Source organism: Battus philenor, unplaced genomic scaffold (assembly GCF_028537555.1).
Source record: "Battus philenor isolate CCGP_79_NKW_IND1 unplaced genomic scaffold, ilBatPhil1.0.hap1 SCAF_30, whole genome shotgun sequence".
Taxonomy (NCBI): domain Eukaryota; kingdom Metazoa; phylum Arthropoda; class Insecta; order Lepidoptera; family Papilionidae; genus Battus; species Battus philenor.
The window spans coordinates 5,683,188-5,703,492 of NW_027181694.1; the positions used below are offsets into that span (position 1 = coordinate 5,683,188).

At 33.8% G+C, this 20,305-nt stretch overlaps 2 protein-coding genes across 4 annotated transcripts; one reads left to right on the plus strand and one right to left on the minus strand.

Moving 5' to 3' along the window:
• Nucleotides 1–256: 256 nt before the first annotated feature.
• On the minus strand, nt 257–4,941 carry LOC137927440 (uncharacterized). The gene is made up of 3 exons (XM_068771251.1): nt 4,768–4,941; nt 2,530–2,648; nt 257–1,492 (listed from the first exon to the last, which is right to left on the minus strand). The coding sequence occupies exons 1-3, from the start codon at nt 4,894–4,896 to the stop codon at nt 370–372; spliced, it is 1,371 nt and encodes a 456-aa protein (XP_068627352.1). The 5' UTR covers nt 4,897–4,941; the 3' UTR covers nt 257–369.
• Nucleotides 4,942–5,462: 521 nt separating this feature from the next.
• LOC137927435 (neurofilament heavy polypeptide-like) lies at nt 5,463–16,406 on the plus strand. Of its 3 annotated transcripts, none has more exons than XM_068771246.1 (9): nt 5,463–5,687; nt 8,416–8,682; nt 9,382–9,496; nt 10,943–11,064; nt 11,490–11,608; nt 12,602–12,714; nt 13,323–13,451; nt 14,052–14,320; nt 14,772–16,406. In XM_068771246.1, the coding sequence occupies exons 2-9, from the start codon at nt 8,614–8,616 to the stop codon at nt 14,991–14,993; spliced, it is 1,158 nt and encodes a 385-aa protein (XP_068627347.1). In that variant the 5' UTR covers nt 5,463–5,687; nt 8,416–8,613; the 3' UTR covers nt 14,994–16,406. The 3 variants fall into 3 exon arrangements, with proteins under 3 accessions (XP_068627347.1, XP_068627346.1, XP_068627345.1); XM_068771245.1 differs by having other exon boundaries at nt 13,326–13,451; nt 14,769–16,406; XM_068771244.1 differs by having other exon boundaries at nt 5,469–5,687; nt 14,769–16,406.
• Nucleotides 16,407–20,305: the final 3,899 nt, after the last annotated feature.

The following is a 20,305-nucleotide window of genomic DNA, read 5'->3' on the forward strand; positions in this document are numbered from 1 at the left end:
CAACAAGTATAGTTTCGAAAAATTGGTGTATTTTATACAAAGAGGCAAATGATACTTTTATTTCGTGCGACAGAGATATCGCTCTACGAAGCCAAAATTAGTCGTTTTCTCTTTCCAAAGGTCGATGTGCAATATTTATCGCCGGGTAATGTACAAAGTACAGGCGTTTTTTTTTTTAATTCTGTTATTGAAAACTTGTTTGATAGAAACGTTTCATAGATCTGTTGGATACCTTGAAAGAGATGTTTTTGAAAAAGTCAAGCTTACAGGTCTGGCCTATGCCTTGTAGTGTGCGTCTAGGGGCTGTTATGATTACAATCTTTTTTTATATGTCATGATCTACCTGTACAAGTGGAATTAGATCCAAAATCATAAATCCTTGTCCAAATTATCTTCGAAACTAGTTTGTGTTTCAGCTGTATTGAAACCTAGAAACGCATCAATAGCACCCAGATCCGCTGTTTGAGTTTCAGTTGAAGTCAAATTCATCACCGGACTCGATGAAACACTGTCAAATAATTTACAGTTGAACTTTGGAGAGTCGTACAAGCAAAGACATGTCTGAGTTTCCTTTATACTTAAATCTGGTGATTGTGTTTCAGATGTTATTGTCAGTTTATTGGATCTGTGCAGTCCGAACTCATCTGGGAATGTTTGAGTTTGTATATCAGAAAGTGAGACGGTTTCAGAGAAATATATAGATTCGTCTTCGCTAGCTTGTGATTTCAGTGATAATAAATCTTCGAACACAGTCTGCGTGGATATCTCATCTGTTTTAGCTTCATAACCGTCACATTTTTCCGGCCATGATGGCAATGCTACATCATTCTTTATATTCTCCTCGGGTTTTAAAGTTTGAGTTGCAAATGACCTCTTCGGACTGTCACAGATATATTCAGATTCGACTTTTGTCTTTTTTACATCTACCCTCATTTTAGATTTTCGTTTCTCTGCTTTCCTCTCGTTTTTATATTGCTGATGGAGTGATGGGTGATGTCTCATTAAGTGAACTAGAAGTTTCTCATTTGTTTTGTACACTCGATTGCAATTGTGACATTCGTATGTGAAATTACATGTTTTCAAATGTCTCACGTATGCAGAATCATTGGGAAAACTCATTTTACAAGTGTCACATGTTATATTTTTATTATCATGCACTTTATTGTAATGCTGATTTAGAAATTTCCTACCCGAGAAATATTTTTTCTTGACCAAATTCATGTTATAAGAGCATTCATCTACAGTACAGTAGTACTGCATTTCTATTTGATAATCTTTCTCGACTCCATGTTTTCTTGTCATATGGTTGAATAGTTCGGATTTCTTAAGAAATGTTTCTGAGCATTGATAGGGACAATTCAGTAGTATATTTGACTGCTTATCAGGTGCTGTTATCATAATAACCAATTTATTTTCAAATAAAACACACGTGGCAGTGTTTTCTTCGGTTTTATCTGACTCTGGAATACCATTTTCTCTTACCGTTGTACCACTCTGTAACAATAAGACATATACTTTAAATATACTTGTTTCTCATAAAGATGGGCAAAATGTAACCCTGACAAGAAAAGTGATTGATGAAAATTTAAAAAAATATATAACTCTGCTAATAAATAAATTGGAAAATATTTACTAGTGAAAATAAAACTGTATTAAAATTGCGTTGATTTTTAGTTAGAAAGAAAATCCCCGGGTTTTGATGGCATGACGTAATTGAAACAAAAATGTTGCCATCTTTTAGACAAAGAAATTAAAGGCTCAAATCCAAAAGAATGTAACCAGTGAAAATTTGTACTAATTAATTAGAGATGCAACTTCGAAAAAACGCAACGAAATGACACAAAGCGAGATATATGTGTACTTTCGTGTTTGTTAACCTCCTCATTCCTAATACAATATAGATTTAAATGTAAAACTTGAAAAGAATCAATAAATATCTATTATTATCATAAAATTAAGTCACCAAGACCATATTGGAACTTTTAAAGAATCAGTTTAAACTTGAGGCTCCAAGAGTTTTTCTCAACAACCCCTTTCAAAAGTTAACTGGCCAGTGGACCCTCGCAACAACATTTCTACCATATTTCAAAATTTATCAAAAAAAAAATAAAGATCTAATTATAGAAATTTCAGTTGAATCCAACCAAAAATTTAATATTTAAAAAAAAAACAAAAATTGATTAAATATTTAAATGTAATGAGAGTGGATATCAAAAAAAAATTTTCATCTTTTATAAATATTATCAGCCTATATTGAGTCAAGATATCATTTTAATCATAGGTTCAAATTTAGCTCTAAAGACCACTTTCAAAGTTCAACACAAGTAATTCGCTTATATACTATATTACACTGCATGTTTTGTTTATTAGATTAAAGTTGTCAAAAGAAAACTTTACACACAGCCAACTTTAGAAACTTATGTTCGGATACATTGTCTCAAACGGTCTTTACTATCTAAAACCCCCCTTGAATCTCATGGAAGCCCAAGGTTCTACTCCAGGATCTAAGGCTTTAAATTTACTACCTGCATGTTATCTCTTAGAACAGAGTCACTCCGCTGACACAGAGATCGAAACCTTCGACACTCCAGTAGTACTCCCTCACAAGATGCACATAGCAGTTCTGATAAACGCAATACATTGTCCATCTGAAATTATAAAATATTATTTATGTCATTTTTTTTTCTATAAAACAATAATTTTGTACAGGTTGATTTATGATCATAGGTGTTAATTAATGTTTAATACACCCTGTAGTAAGAAAAATCATCGACACACCTAGTAATTTCTGAGAAGTTGGTGTTTCTATTAAATTGACATGTCTTTTTAACAAAACCCTGTCAAAATAACAACTAAAAGCATAGGGAAACATGTGTTCACCTCCTGGCACATCAATGTCTAATAAATATGTATTTTAAATTTATTAATCAATAAACATATTTCCTTATGAATACAGAACCTTTCTAAGATAGATTTTCATTTGTTCTTTTTTATCTTTACAAATAAAATTGGAATGTCTGTTTGTAAAATTAAAGTAACTGCTTTATACTACATTTATAATATACATATATATATATATATATATACATATATATATATGTGTGTGTATTTATATGTATGTGTATATACATATACAAAAATTACATTTGTTTTATATTAAGTCTGTCTTTCTGTTTGTTCCAGTCAATATTTGAAATGGCTACACTGATTTTGACGGGATTCATACTGGCAAATAGCTCATGTAATATGAATTAACTTAGGCTTACTTTTATAATAGAAAAATTCATAAACAAAAAAACAATTGAATTAACTAAAAAAAATGTTCATTTTCATGCAGACAAAGTCACAGGCTCTGCGAGTGAATGTAAAAAAGATAGTGTTGAGTAAACCGAATGATTGTTCCATATAAAACACCAACCGGAACATTTGTATTTGTCAAAGTTACATGGCTATTCATACTCCTGCAAGAATATTATCTTGTAAAGTACTGGGGTCACATCCTGTTACACCTCAGCCATTACTGAAGTCCTGAACTACTTGTCTCAACGAGAAAATTATTTTGGTGTAGATCTGGATAGGCAAGCTGGTAAGCGGCTGATAAAATATGAAGGTTCAAGTGTGAGAGTTTCTTTTACATGTTGTTCTCCGGTTTTTAGGTATTTATTGTTGTTTATAGAAGTGGTGGAGTAAACTTGATCAATAAAGAATCTTTGAATATATGTTATTAGTATTTAGTTTCCACCACAAGATGGAAGGACGGGTGTTATTTCTTTTAATGACTAATCTCGAGTAATGTTTGAATGTTTTAGTCTCTCCATTACATCTCAGTCCTCTATACCAACATTTGACTGCCTTAGGAGGCCAAATCACTGTGACTAGCATAAGTCATTGAAGTTACTATAGGATTTATTTAAATTTTTTCCGTATGGACAGATGCTATAGATGGAAAATAGTAATTTTAATGTTTATTTTTAAAATAATAGATTGCATTATTAACCACAGTGATATCTATAATCAGAGTGATTGGTAGAAAAGGACCAATATTTGGCTACTTCCGCACATGCTGTGGTAGTCATGCAACAAAGTGCACTGCCCGCCAGTCTGCTGATAAATGCGTATGCAGCAAACAATGCGAATTAAACAACTGCCACTGTCAAATCACTTAACACATGTTTCACCCCTCCACGGGGCATCTTCAGGAGTTATGTTACACCGATTAATGCCAAACACAGAGTGATTGCTTGGGTATTCTATTCAAAATGGGTTTTATATAGGTAATATAGAAAAATGAATAAATATATTTTATTTCCGTTTTGTTTTGTAATACATGGTACATGTGAATACATTTATCTATAAATATGAATTTTTTTCACTTATTTGTGGTTTTGAATTATAAGTATTGTAAATATTGTATACATCTTAAATAAGAAGGTGCATTACAATTTATAATTTTGTTCCATTACATAATAAAGGTTCACACTTTTAATCAAATAGTGATAATAAGTTGCAAAATTGATTTTTATTCCTAATTTCAAATAGTATTTTATGTTATGTACCTATGGATTCAATTTTTTTAACATACATGATTTTTTTATTGTTGAATATATGTCCAAATTTATATATAACACGTATTTTCTTTTTCGCGCGTATCTGGGACGTATCTACCGTCTAATAGAAAAATTAGATGTATTTTAGTACATATGCACTCAATAAGTGTTATAGATATTCATATTCAGTAATAATGGTCGTATATAAAAATAAATTTACCTTTACGCCGCTAAATTTATAGAAATCTTCCAAAAGTCCGTGCTCAACCATATTCTTCATTTCTCCAGTCCCAATCAAACAAGCGCGACAAACAGAAGTTGCATCGTAGTAATCATTTAACGTAGCCATTATTATAAATCTCTATTTCGCTTAAAAACTATATATATTATGATTTATCGATTTAAACTTTATAAAAAAGGTAAACAAAAAATTATGTAGGTAAATAAAAATAACAGCTACGTTTCGTTATACAAGAAAATGTCAGATCTGTTATAAATATTATAACCAATTAATACATTTTGTAATAAATGAATAATAAATATGTTTCGATCAAGTTAAATTGTTCTTATTCAAATTGTTACTGTGAATTGTTTTTTGTTTAGAGAAAACTTTAAATTGAGATATATTTTTGTTTTATTATTGTTTAATCATAAAGAATCATTCTAATAAGATATTTTAGATTTTATATAACGTGATTGAGTTATTGGTGATATAAATAAATTCGTTTTGAATGATCAAACTAAATAGTTTTGTAAGAAATTTAAAAATAGAAATCTCGATGGAAAATCATTTTGACAATAATTTTGGCACGTCTAAATTAACAAGAGTATGTATTCTATCTTAAATCGTTAATTTCCAAAGTTATTATCCATCGTCGACATAAAACGTTTAAAATTATTAATAAAAATAGTCGGCGCTGCGAAGTTGTTGCGGTCCCCGAGCCAGCCCGCGCAAACACCACGTCGGTCGCCATTTGCGCCACGACGGCCAACAAATCGGTCTTGTGTGCTGTGAGTTTACAGGTTATAGTGTTAAACGTTCATTTATCAGTTATCAGTGCAACGAATAAGCAATAAATACAGTAAAACAAGCCGCAGGACTATTTAATAACGAAAGGGAGCGTGAAATGCGTCTGATGAGTGAGTAATCCGCCAATGTTGGTATGTTACGTAGATGGACGGAGTGGACACGTGTATTAAACTTGTAATTTTATTTAGTTAAATTACTACAGAGCGACTCCCGCGTGTGCGCCGCCTCGACTTTGTACCGAGCATGGTTTTTATTGAAAGATTGTCCACTAGATTAATAAGTGTGTCGATTTCTGAATGGCGTATCTATTTTGGGGACGAATTTTTGTTCTTACGCCTTTCGAGACGTTTGACCGCGTTGTATACACACTAAAGTGTGTTTTATTCGTCTGCCTCGCTTGCGTGATGAATTCGATGAATATTTGGCGGAGAAAGTGGAATATTATTACATTTAACCGATTTACATTGTTGACAGTCTATTTCATAACAAATCGGTTAGGGCTATGATCTTATCTTAATCTACTATTATTATACTAAACTATTTACATTGATAACCTTTTTTGATTGTTTGAGAAAAACCGGCCAGTATATTTGGTAAGGAAAATACCTTGATCTAATTAAAAAAATATTTTCGGCATTTTGCCGAGGCCACTTTAAATGCTTCTTTGTGAATGGTAAAATGAATAAATACATATTATATATATATATATATATATATATATATATATATATAATATATTTGTATGTATATATTCGTGAATGGTTAAAGATGTGTGAGACTTGAATGTAAATATTTTGTCGCCGTCGAGAAATGGAGGGGATTGATGACTTTCTCATTTATCTGTGTTTAATTGGCATCAACACTTTCACAGCTCAAAGATACTAGAGCAAATGGTGAATGGTTGAACCAGATTATACTTTTTCTGCTACAGTATGTGCCAAAAAGCTTATACATCTAACTAGATGTTTATAGGATTTGTCTTCAGAAATAATTTCTTTGTACTAAATGGGTGATTAAAAAAAGATAGTTCAAACATTGAAATGGCAGATGTGTAGTTTATTTCCTATCAATTAATGTATGGCATCCTCTATTCAAAAAAACATTGCATAAACCAGTTGCATTTATTTAAAAAAAATGTCTTAATTAATTTACAAGCAATTGTTTTGTAAAACCTTTTTTGTTTTTTGTTGATAAATGAACTAAAAATTCTTTCTGTTTACTTTTACACCTAATTCTAATCATCCTGTATATGATCTTTTAATGCTCTGTTAGAAAGTGAAAGGGACAAATTATTATATTGGGTGTCAACAGTTATTAAAAAGATGTAAAGATGTTACAAGACTTTTAAATACCTGTGCTAGAAATAAAGTGTATAATAAATGTATATAGTCAGTTTTTGCATTTCCTATATTAATGACTTTCTCATAAGATGTAGACCAACATATTTTGTCCAATGTGGACACATCCTTACATCATTATGATTGAGTCATCAGATATGTTGACATTTTATGGTAATCCATTATGTGAATATTTTATACTGGCAATATATTGAAATGATGTTTCACTTTAAATATGGATAGGTTGTCAATGGCATATATAGTGTGATTTATTTATAATTAATCTCATATCATGTTATATTATACACAAATAAGATAGGAAGTGTTACAGTGTGAATGAAAAATGGTCAATATTAACCCTTTGCACGCCGAGAAGTTTTCTGCGCAGACTGACCTGAAACTGACTGATAGCAACTCAAGACATTTTGGAGTCATCTATTTGCCATGTTGATTTCGTTGCAAGCTGACTGCAATCTTTTCTAAGTCCTGCTAGAATGATATGGAGCTTTCCATTTGACCGGATGTTTTCTCCTTCACCTTTTTGACTTCACCTTTTCTAGAAAACACAATCCGGTTGCATACTAATTTCAGTCTGTTCTGCATTTGAAAGGATATCATTTAAAAGGTTATCTTATAAAGTGTAAAATGATAAAAGGGTGTAGGAACTCACATGGAAAGAACAAAAACTAAACAATTACTGCTGCGCATCATGTTACGGCAGTGAAAGAAGTGGTAAATGACAGTCACCTCTTGAGTTGGGGCATCAAGGCCCATGGTGAGGGAGACTCACTGCTTGAGTGTGAAGGGTTAATTACAAATTGGTGGAAAATGGCAGGAAAAGAAAACAGGGTAGAGATTTTAGATGTAGAGCTGATGATGTTATGGTCGTATGTAGTCATTGGACAAGAGTAGTCAACAATAGATGGAAATGGAAGAGTAGGAGGAACTGATATATATAAATTTGTGCTTGAAAAGTTAAGTACATGTAAGGCAGTCTGAATAAAAGCTGTTATTAGTGAGGAAGTGTGATGAAGTGCCTGTGGGCTTATCACTCATGTAATCAATGACCAATGGTGGAGGCTTGAAAGGATCTTTAGCGGTGACCAATTGCCAGTAGATGTGGCATGAGTAGGTCCCCGACTAGATTGACTGACTAAATAGTTGACTGGGTGTGGTCAGAGCAACGCACGATGATTTGCATTGGGTGTCTATCAATTGATATGTGGTTTGAAAATAAATATACAACTTTGACCTTTTGTTTTAGTTCTTAAGCTCAGGCTCTGACATGTGGCATATTGCTTTATTTCAGAGTATGTACATGATAAATATGTTGGGAATGAATTGTTCTATTCTTAAGGAAACAATTGCAAAGCCTATAGTTAGTTGTTGCCTTCGTTAGATGGCGCTTAACAAACTAACATAAACTTAAATAAATTGTTGATCATAAATGTTCTCATGTAATAAAAGCTATTTTAACTTTGACTTTGTCTTTTTTTTTCAGAGTGCCAGCTATGAAGATTGAAGATAATCTATTAAATAAGTTACACATTCTTATGATAACAGTGCCTCTATTGACCAATAAGAAGTAAATTTTCGTATAACTTGTTTTAAGAACTATAGACATTTGTAGATTGTGGACTATATATGATTTAACCCAGTCCAGTATATGGATAAAGGTAACTTGTGAAGTATTACAAGAATGAAAATACCGGAGACATCAGCTAATATCGGTGCTTATTATGGCAATGAAGAAAATGGACAGTGGCAGGTGTGTATTACCATATATATTTTTAATGGAATTAGGTGTTATCTTGCGGAAGTCCATCCTAAGTAAGAAAAGCCACTTCCGCATATGCAGTAGTAGTCATGCAACAAAGTGCACCGCCCACCAGCCCGCTGATAAATGCGTATACAGCAAACAATGCGAATCGCACAACTGCCACCTCCAAATCACTCAACACGTGATTCACCCCTCCACGGGGCATCTTCAGTAGTTATGTTACACCGATTAGTGCCAAACACAGAGTGACCATATCGATTGACACCGACAACACCTAATTCAGAGTGTAGGTTCCTTGACATTACCTTTAAAAGTTGGGAACAATGTGGAGCGAAGGGATTATGTAAAAAGATATAAAAATGTATGTTATTTTAGATGTTAATTCTCAGCAATTCATGTACGGTGCTCATGGCTGATGTGTACCCATGTATCAAGTTTAAACAGGAACTTGTAATGCTTAGGTGTTCATCTTCACCGACCAGTCTAGTGTTCCAACAAAATTACACCCTTTGAAACTTTCTATTCCTATAACCAAAGGCATAAAGTCGAAAAAAAAAAGTTGAATGCATGATGAGGTGGCAGGTATTGTGTAAGGAACACAAAATAACTTTGCAATTCTAATTATCTTAGGTGGAGTAAAGAATTTGATAATTTTATTTGTAAAATAGTGAATTTTCAATTTTTCAGCCAAACGGCGTAATTATCGACAACGGCGTAGGTGGCGGTGTAGTTGGAAGCGGCGACGCTGGTGTCCACAGAGCTCCTGTCTACCCTGTTCACATACCGAGGGGACATATACCTGGTTAGTGACATCATCAGACTGAACATACCTTTTACTTTTATCACAGAATAAAACTTCACTTTATTTCATCATCGTTATTATTTCAACTGTAAGATGTCCACTGAACATAAGCCATAGGATAGATTTATTCCAATAGAAAGGTTGGAAGCACACATCCACATATTTATTAATAAAATTTCATGGATATTTAATGGAATCAGGCGTTACCTCAAGAAAAAGACCAATATTTAGCCACTTCCGCACATGCAGTGGCAGTCGTGCAATGAAATGCACCGCCCGCCAGCCCGCTGATATATGCGTATGCGGCAAACAACGCGAATCACACAACCGCCACCACCAAACTACTCAACACGTGAGTCACCCCTCTACGGGGCATCTTCAGGAGTTATTTTACACCGATTAGTGCCAAACTCTGTGTTTATCAGCGGGCTGGCGGGCGGTGTATTTTATTGCACGACTACCACTGCATGTGCGGAAGTGGCTAAATATTGGTCCTGTTCTTACTTAAAATTTCATGGCTAGTATTGTTAGATACATTTTATACCAACAGATGAGATAATATCAGCCATATCTCTTTTTATTAGTTGGTTGATTATTCTTTATTCAATATCTAGAGCAGAGTTCCCCAAACTTCTTTGTGTTGTAGACCCCTTGCCATGTTTTTCCGTGTTGGGTAGACCCCCCTACTTACCTGATATTGATTTCCAGTAAATTTCTAACTAGTGAAGTTTAGTGTTAAAAACTTAAAGTAAAAACACATGTTAATTTATACATTTATTGAGTTTAAATTAAAACTATTCAAAATTAAATTTTGTATCTGTTATGTAAAATATACGCAACATTAAATAAACTATAAATAAAATATCATAAGCAATAAGTCAATATTTTTAGTGAGAAGGATGAACCTGATGTTTTAATAATAAATTATCAACATTTGGCGTCAATTTTGTGAGGGTTAATCTTATATCTCGTCGGCTAATGATGTCCAGTCTGTTTCTTTTTTTCGTTAGGAGATCGGTAACAGCGCTTAACCCCCTTCCCACTAGGTATGACGATGGAAAGGAAAATAAAAATTTCCTCACAATATTCCATAATACTTATTCATATAACATATATATTAATTTTTTTACTTCATAGGTACTTTTATAAATAATGTAAATGTTTTGATATTATAAGATAGTATGATGTAAATAAGTACTATCAGTGTATGTGTTGAGATCCACCATCGTGGACCCCCAAATTTTTTTTTGCTGACGTAGACCCCTTGCAGGTTGTCATAGACCCCTAGGGGTCGATATAGACCACTTTGGGAATCACTGATCTAGGGAGATAGGACCTGATATGGACAATAGGAAAAACTGATGTTCCGTGAAAGAGTCACGGTAGCATAGTAAGTAAATACAAAAATATAGACATATTATTGAAATTACTTTTTTAACATTCCAGCAGGCTTCGTGATGGCGGGAGCGTACTACCCCCCGGCAGCGTATCCACCAGTTCCACCAGCACCACAGGATGACTTTGCAGACTATATGTGGATGGAGAACGAGGAGGAGTTTGACAAACAGGTGAGATGACTTTTATATATACACCAATAACTCACTTTGCGCCGTGGTTACGTTCCGAAAAAACACGACGCAAAGTGAATTAAGATTTTCTGTAGCAAATCATGTAGAGATCGAAGATACGTTCCAGGGTCACTAACTTTTAAAAAGAAAATTGAACAAAGTAAACATTTAAAAAACAAAATTAATATAACTCTGCTGATAAATAAATTCTTCCCGTCTACAGATGAACTAACTCTTTTCAGTTTGTCTTCTTGTGTACCATGTTAGGATTTTGCTTCGTTCTTCCTATGTCAATTCTTCTCTTTCTAGGAATGCTGATAGATAGTTGACAATAATTAATTGTAATGCTATACTCTGTAACACAAATATTATATCAATATCTATCAGTGAAAATGGTAATTGCATATATAAATGTTCGCATACAGGTTATGCAGCAGTTAGAAGAAGAAGCTCTGATGGAGCAGTGCATAGAAGCAATGCTGGAGGACGAGCAGAGAGAGAGGCACAGGCCTGTCTCCAACGGTCACAACAACCATTACCCAACGTAAGTTACACTTCACTTTATGCTTTATTTAACCCAAAGTTCCCCAAATTTTTTTGTGTCGTAGACCCCTTGCCATGTTTTTCCGTGTTGGGTAGACCCCCTACTTACCTGATATTGATTTCCTGTAAATTTCTAACTGTAGTGAAGTTTAGTCTTAAAAACTTAAAGTAAAAACACATGTTAATTTATTTATTTATTAATTGAATTTAAATTAAAACTACTCAAAATAAAATTTTGTATCTGTTATGTAAAATATACGTAACAATAAATAAACAAATTTTCATTTCATGGACCCCCAATTTTTTTTTCGCTGACGTAGAGCCCTTGCAGGTTGCCATAGACCCCTAGGGGTCGATATAGAACCACTTTGGGAATCACTGATTTAACCTGTCAAATGTCTACCAACATATTTGTCCGAACTCCCCTGGGTGCACATGGGTCAGATCTGTCTGAAATAATGTAAGCTGCATTATATTGAATCAGCTTAGAAATTCAGTTTAATATCGTTTGTTCTGGATGTACTACTGACCACAGGATCATAAATAATAATATTTCAATTATGGTTTTAAAAAAAATTCGTTCTGACACTGACAGGCGCCATGTTGCAGCAAACAAAAGGCTAAGAAACACTTATGGGCAACTGTGTAGAGTAATTACTCTAAATTATATTGTAATGAATCAGAGAATTTTGTTACAGTATTAACTTCATGTGAAAACCATAAAGAGAAATATAAATGTGTTTGTTATGGCTTCTTCTATGTCAGGGTGTTAGGAACTATCATAGCTTAAAGTTGAACGATGCCATTATTTTTTTTAAATAAATGTAATAATAATCACCCTTTATATTATATAATCTACCCCACCGCTAGGCTATGCATCACTGTGGGCTTCTTTCAAAGGACATATATACTTATGTTCATCATCTAGATTCCTTTTTCCTCCAATCTTTAGAAGCCATGATTGATTTTGATTCGATGATGAAAATGTTTACAGCACAAGCAACGGACAAGCGTCACTGTCGCTGGAGGAGACAGTGTCCAGGTCTACCCTTAACCCGCTCGCTGCAGAGTTTGTTCCAACACGGGCAAGATCTACAACCTCGCCGGGTAAGATATTTAACTAAGCTGGTGTATTCACAACTTTTATTGAAGTTAAAATAAAGGTGATGATCATCTTCATCATATCCGATAAAAGCCCAATGCCAAGCATCTTTAAGTCCTCGTTTTCTTATCACTCTCCTCTACCTTTCTCTTTCTTTCTTTCGTTCTCTTACTACTTATGTACATTCCATTTACACTTTGCCTCCCTTTACCACATCCTTTTGGTGTATAATAGGACACTCCATGACATAGGGCTACATCCAAAGGTCTGAAGATTGACTTCCCGGTACCTTGACTATGTCGTCGGTCCACCTGATGGGGGGTCTATCATCATCTACCAGCTTGTGGTCGCTAGAAACTTCAGGTTCCAACAGTCGGTTGCACAAGAGATGTGCCATCCCATTGCCTTCAGACAAGGAATTCTTCGAAGTTAGTTCTTCTACAGATCTCATTTCTGATTTGATCTTTCAACTAAACTTACCTTTATTTATTTAGACTTACACTTAAAAGGAGAATCTGGAGACCGCCACTGACAAAATGCACATGAGATATTTTAGAATATCTGTTCCTGTGTAATTGATATGTTGATGGTGACATTGTATATTTGTTTACAGCAGAAGAAAAAGCAGAAAAAAGTACAGAAGAGAAACAAATAGAGGAGCTACAGAGTTCAAAAGAAGAGACCACACCTCAGACAGAAACGATTGAGAGTAAAGAAGTTACAGATGCGAGTCCAACTGAAGGTTAGTTTTTGATTCTGAGTCTTGTTACTTATATACAGGGTGATTTCGAAAACCGTGCGGTCTTCGTATTGCAAAATTATTTTATTTAAAGAACATGTAATATATTTTTTTTCTACCTAAATCTTACTATTGTCTTTATATCTTATTTTTCTTAAAAGTGTAAAGTTTGTACATCTATTTCCAATCATTCTGTATATGGTGATTACTCTGATAAAGTTTAATTTATTTTTCTATCGGAAATCTTTCAAAGGGTAAATAATGTATAGCTCATTTTACAGCAACTTTTACATATATTTTTGATCATCCTGTATAAAGAGATCACTGAAATAGCTTACATAATTTATTCTATTGCAATACGACAGGTCAATAATCAAGGTACAATGTCTGCAAGGATAGATAGTAAACAATAATTAGTTTTAATATATATTTGATATTTCTGTGAACCATTGATTTTTAGGTAGGGTGTAAGGGTTCATACAATAATTGACAGCATATAAGCTATTTGGTACATTCACTCTTCACACAAATCACCCTGTATATACAATAATAATTGTCAAATGTGTTGGCATATAACTAACCATCTATGTAATATATGCACAGCATCTGTGCCAGCGGCCAGTGAGACACCAGAAGTAAGTGCAGCAGACGTGGAACCCATCGCAGACAAGCAAACCAAGGAGCCCAAGCCGGCCAAGAAACAGGACGCAAAGAAACCCGCGAAGCAGGAGGCAAAACCCAAGCCTAAGCCGATGGTGGTGAAATCTGAAACAAAAGTGCCGCAGAAGAAGAAGGAAGTGAAAACTGTTAAAAGTGAGACAAGAGTAGAGGAGAAGACGGAGGAAGTTGTAGTGGTGGGAGAGATTGCCAAGGTAAGAATCTTGTCAGAAAGAATATATTAAACAAAAAGGTAGTCAATACATGTTGGCAACACATGGAGTAATGCAGTTGACTAATAAAAATAAATACACTTTTTTGTACATGGTTTTAAATTATCCCAATTCACCAATACGAATAAATACACTTATTTGTACATGATTTTAAACTATAGCGGTTTACAAATACAAATAAATACACTTGTTTGTACACAATTTTAAATTATATATCATATATCAATAAATGCATTTTGTACACAACTTAAGAAAGCAACATGTCTTTCCGGTCTTCCTATTATAGCTTTTCATCATGTTCAGTATAGTAGTTCAGAATTTTAATAATGATTTAATATCACCATTTTTGGTTAAGATCTTATCTGGTTCTTACCTGTAATTAGTAGACCAACTCCCAGGGCCCATTTAAACTGAAGGCTCCAAATTCCAGCAGTCGCAGCCCCCAATAGCAGAGGAGACGTTTCCAGGAGGGATTAAGCCAATCAATTATGCAGCAGCAGCGAAAGCAAACAAACCCAAGAAACCGACCTCACCTCCCATAGATAAACAGAACCCAGCGCCCAAAGACAAGACCGACAAGAAGGAAAAGCTCCCAGTAAAGGAAAAACCTAAGACGGAGAAGCCCAGTGTTCAAAGGAAAAACTCTGCCAAGTGATATGAATTGGCAACATCGTCTCAATGTACAAAAACTACTAAAAAAATTTTTTTGTCGCAGGGCAAACGTATCTTTCTCTATTTTTTATTTAGTCTGTAAAGATGTGATATTCACCCGGCGTATATACGGTTTGCATTTTTTTTCTCTCACGCGTTTTGGAAAAATTACAAAAAAAAATCATAGTGTATAAAGAGATATGTGAATATTTAAGATAAACATTATTTAGAATTTAATTAAAAAAAGGTATACATATAGTTTTTATCTTTTGCTTATGAAACGCCGTGGACAGTGGGTAGGAAGACATTTGCATATGTATCAATGCAAAATTTTAGATGTTAACATTAGGGTATGTTATTTTCTAGAAGCATATTTTAAATATTGCAACACTTTATAAAGTAGTGTTATTTAAATTCGCTTTAGGTTATATATATATAACTCTAAAGAATTACTTTATTATATATAAACTTTAACATTTATAAAGTAATTCCTCTTCCACTTGACCCGCTTTTGCTGGTGTCCTATCTTAAATTAAATTTTTGGTAGTTTTTAATTACCAAAAACTAAATATTTTGGCCAAATTTTATACCTATAAGGGCTATAATTTGAATATATTCATTTTTAAAGAAATATGGCCTCTTAATTCCTGCGGGTAGAATTAAAATCCGTTCAAAATCGACCATCTTTGGATTAAGGAATATTCCTATCAAATTTCATGTCTCTACGTCTTATGGTTCTAGAGTTATTGTGAAAAGTCAGTACATTGGTAGAAATCTCTTATATATACATATATAAAATTTTAATATGCCAGTCTTATTCAGGATGTACTATATGTAGTCATTTAAAATTTATCTATTGCACTGGTAAAGTAACGCATAGATTTAAAAATGTTAGATGTACAATTTTTATAGCGTTTTGATTTTTAGTACTACCCTCATGTAAGATTGCGATTTGCATTAAACAAATTGGTAGATGAAAATGAAAATTAGTAACCGAGGATATTAGGGTATGTCAAACACTGCCTTTAGTGTTCAACGGTGCATAGACAATAGTTTTTTTTTTTGGGTTTTGCTCAAACCTCCCCACTGCCCACCGCGAGGTCTCAAAAGAGGTCGCAGCCTAGCTCCTATGTGAGGTACTGTCCTACCCGGTTGAAATTATTTTGGAACTGGGAATTATCATGTACTGTGTAATGAAAAAAAAATGTATATTAAAAATGCACGCGCGTGTCATATGGGTATTATGCTATGTAATATTAGTTTAAGTATATCCTAGGGTTAGCTGTGCGAGTGAAGTTTCTTTCTAGCCCCCCCCCCTTCCCCTCGTCAAGACCAGCTTTCTACCTTCCATACCCTCTCCCCCTCATGTAAACCCGCCTTCCCTACTCTTAAACCATTTTCCCTTCGTCCAGACCAGGTTCACCTAATCTAGAACTTCACATTATTCACCCCCTCATTTGGACTCCTCCTCCCCCCCGCGCAGGACTTTAGTTTTATCGTTTAGGACTATCTTAGGTGGGGTCTCGTGTGACGTTATCTATTCGTTTAGATTTAGACTTAGGCATCCCGGGACGACTTACAGACCCAATAGCATCGGTTTTGTAAGTTTTAAATGTGTTTACATGTATTGTGGTGTTATAAATATGTAGAGAATTGATTGAAAATCACGATTAAAATAAAATAAAGTTTGAGCCTAGAAATATTTGTGAAAGTGGTTGTTTTTTAACAAAAATATCTAAAGAGTATTTTTACAACCTTTTTTCAAAGTACCCTCAATTATAATTTTAATCATGTACAAAAAAAAATTGCAATGGATTTCTTTGGTTTTATTTGTCCAATATCAGTCGTCTGTTTGTATAGAGATTATAAATTATGCTTTGATGAGATGTGTTTGTCACGCCAAAATTTTGATTATGAACTCGTTTTTGATTTGCAATTGTTTTAAGTGATTTAAAAATGGAATGATGAACCGCTTTGCCCATTTTAATGAAATATAGTGCCTTAACTCAAGCGGGATTGGAAACTGTTTAATTACAAGTAACAGTTAAATTTTTAATCTGTAAGATGTTTTGTAATTTTATATGCAGATTTGTGTTTTCATTTGTCACCGGAAATTATCGTGATGATATCTTGATCACTCGTGATTGCGTGATGTTTTTTGTGTATATACAAACTTGTAAAATTTGTTTTTAAACCGTCGATAGATGGCGTTGTTTTCGTAAATGTTAGATATTTTTAATTGATAGCGTATTAGGGAGTGTTTCCCGGTTACGCGATGAAAAATGCAGTGAATTCTTGAAGTGGTTTTTGTGTGGGTAGTCGTAAAACTGACTATGCCCGCAAGAGTTTTGTGTGTATTACGTTTGTAGATTCATGGTTACCCTACACAAGCGAGAAACGTCTGTTTGTCGTCCTAAAGTGCTTGTATCCATTATAAAAATTATGATAACATGTAATTTTACCTATATATATATAAACATATATTTTCTTTTCATTTGTCACAATAACGATTTTTAACTGTTTATAGACAAATTCCCTATATAAGTAAAATATTACAAAATTCGTTTGTTTTATTCCAACGTCAGTCTATTTATTTCAGGTTTAACGAGGGTTTGTATTTCGTCAGAGAAAAGTTTCGTATCAAGATGTCCAAACAAGAGATAAGTGGCTGATTATGCTTAATTTTCTTAGTTTGATGTACTTAAAAGTAAACTAGATTCGAATTTCAAACTTTGTGATCAAATTCTGCATCTGTACAAAAGCATCCCCTATGACGAGCGTTGTTTTTCAGCGAACTAAAGTTCCGTCATCATCGTGTCGTAAGATGTCCACTGTTGGGCAAAGGCTTTAACACTTTATTTTTGTTTCGAAAAACTTTCTGACTGCTTATTTACCAGCGAAAGCGAGTATACTCGACAAAGAGTAAAATGTTTCTGCCTATAAAAGTAGGCAATTATGATTAAAAATCAAACGTTGTCTGTTGGATTCTTAAAGAATACATTTTTTATTTGTTACCAAACAAAATCGTTTCATTGGTAATATCACAAAGATAGAGTTAAAGCATTACAAGATTGAGATCGGAAGCAATAGAAAATCTGAATTTTAAATCGTAAGTTACAAAACTAAAAATTTAAATTAGGAAACAAATGTACAGTACCCGGCATCAAATATTGGAAAGAGACATTCGGCTAATTTCGGCTTCGTAGAGCGTTATCCCTGTCCCACACTACCTATGTGATGTTTTGCCGGAATTATACGATTGTCTCTTTCCAAAGGTCGATGTGCAATATTTATCGCCGGGTATTGTAATTGAACAGTTTTTTTTCTTTGGATTTTCCTATTTATCGCTGGGTACTGTAATTGGACAGTTTTATTTTTGTGGAATTCCCCTTTTCGATGCGCCACTATAAAGTAATGGGTACTTACGTATTAACGCCACCGCGGCAAAAATTCTATTAACTAGCCGATAAAACAAGAAGGTAGGTTTGGCTGTTTTTTTTTATTTTATGAAAAGTGGTTCATTTTATATTTAATCATCAGTAATTTAGGTTAGAGTGATGTGTTACGGTGGACATTTTAGGTAAATTTTTGCCGCGGCGGCGATAATACGTAAGTACCAAGTAATGTTGCCCTTATAGGAAAATGATAACGCCATAATAGTTTTCACATTTATTTACGCTTGTATCGTATTGTATATTGCATCAAATTAATCCTAGTTCCTAGAATTCAAATCGGTTTACAACCTTTGGCTTGTAATAATTTATTAACAAAAATGTCGAAATCAGTTGATTGGTTATAGGCATAAAAGATTTAAAGGGGCGAATGTATATCTCATGCAGTCAAATTCTGCTTACTTTATAATAAAACTAATGTTCACTAATGCCAGAAGTTATTGTCCAGTTACATTACAATAAAAGAAATAAATTACAGAATCCGGCGATGAATATTACACATCAACCTTTGGAAAGAGACAATCGGTTATTTTCGGCTTCGTAGAGCACTATCTCTGTCGCACGAAATACAAACAGTCCAGTATTTATTAAGAGCTGTTACAACAAGTATCATTTATCATCTCTGTCCTACACTAGCTATGTAACTAGTCATGCGACAGAGATAACGAATATTTATCGCCGGGTATTGTAACATTTCAGTGTAATCACTATATATAAGGTGATTTAAAATAGATGTAAAAGGAATTAAGGATTTTTATCGACAAATGAGCTATAAATTTAACCCTTTATCTTACACCTATAACCAACCATCCTGTACATTGATAGAGCATCTTAAATGCCCATTATTGTCAGAGTTGTAGCAAACTTACCATGTTTTAATTTAGCACGTGAAGTGTGGTATGTATAAAAATTATTTTTTAAAACGATTTACACTCAAACCTGTTTTTGTGCGGCTAGATAGAATCGAATTAAAAAGAATCACGAATAAAAAAACTAAAAATCGCAAAATGTATAATAATTATCCTTTTTACATTCACATTGTCACTAGAAAATATTACCTCGCACTTTAAAAGTCGATGATAAATTTTTGCAATGACTAATCCATCCTCCTGTATATCTAGGTAGCCAGATATAAAAGAACCTAACAACTAATTTATTTATTAATAACTAATCAATAATGTTTCATATTTAATTGAATCAGGCGTTACCTTGCGGAAGTCCATCCTAAGTAAGAAAAAGGCGAATATTTAGCCACTTCCGCACATGCAGTGGTAGTCATGCAACAAAGAACACAGAGTCTCGGTGTTTGGCACTAATCAGTGTAACATAACTCCTGAAGATGCCCCGTGGAGGAGTGAAACGCGTGTCGAGTGATTTAGCGGTGGCAGTTGTGTGATTCGCATTGTTTGCCGCATATGCATTTATCAGCGGGCTGGCGGTCAGTGCACTTTGTTGCACGACTACCACTGCAAGTGCGGAAGTGGCTAAATATTGATCCTTTACTTACTTAATAATGTTTTTTTACTTAATTAAAATGTTGACGTACCCGCAATTGCACAAAAACAGATTTGAGTGTATAGGAGACAATCTCGTTTCAGCCGTAAGGCTTCCACTGCTTCCTTCATAGATTTCTTAAAACCGGTTGTTAGCGGCCTATATCCTTCGTCTTACCTTAAAGTTCAATATTTTATCTTGTCTCCATCTATTTTACCATTTGATAATCACCTTTCGCCATCACAAATACGTTGGTAAAACCATGTGCTTTTTTGTTAAGGATTTTGTATTTAAAAATGACTTGCATGGCGAACATAAGTGGTCGTGCATTGTTAAAAAAAATTTGAGGGTAGAAATAAATTAATAAAAA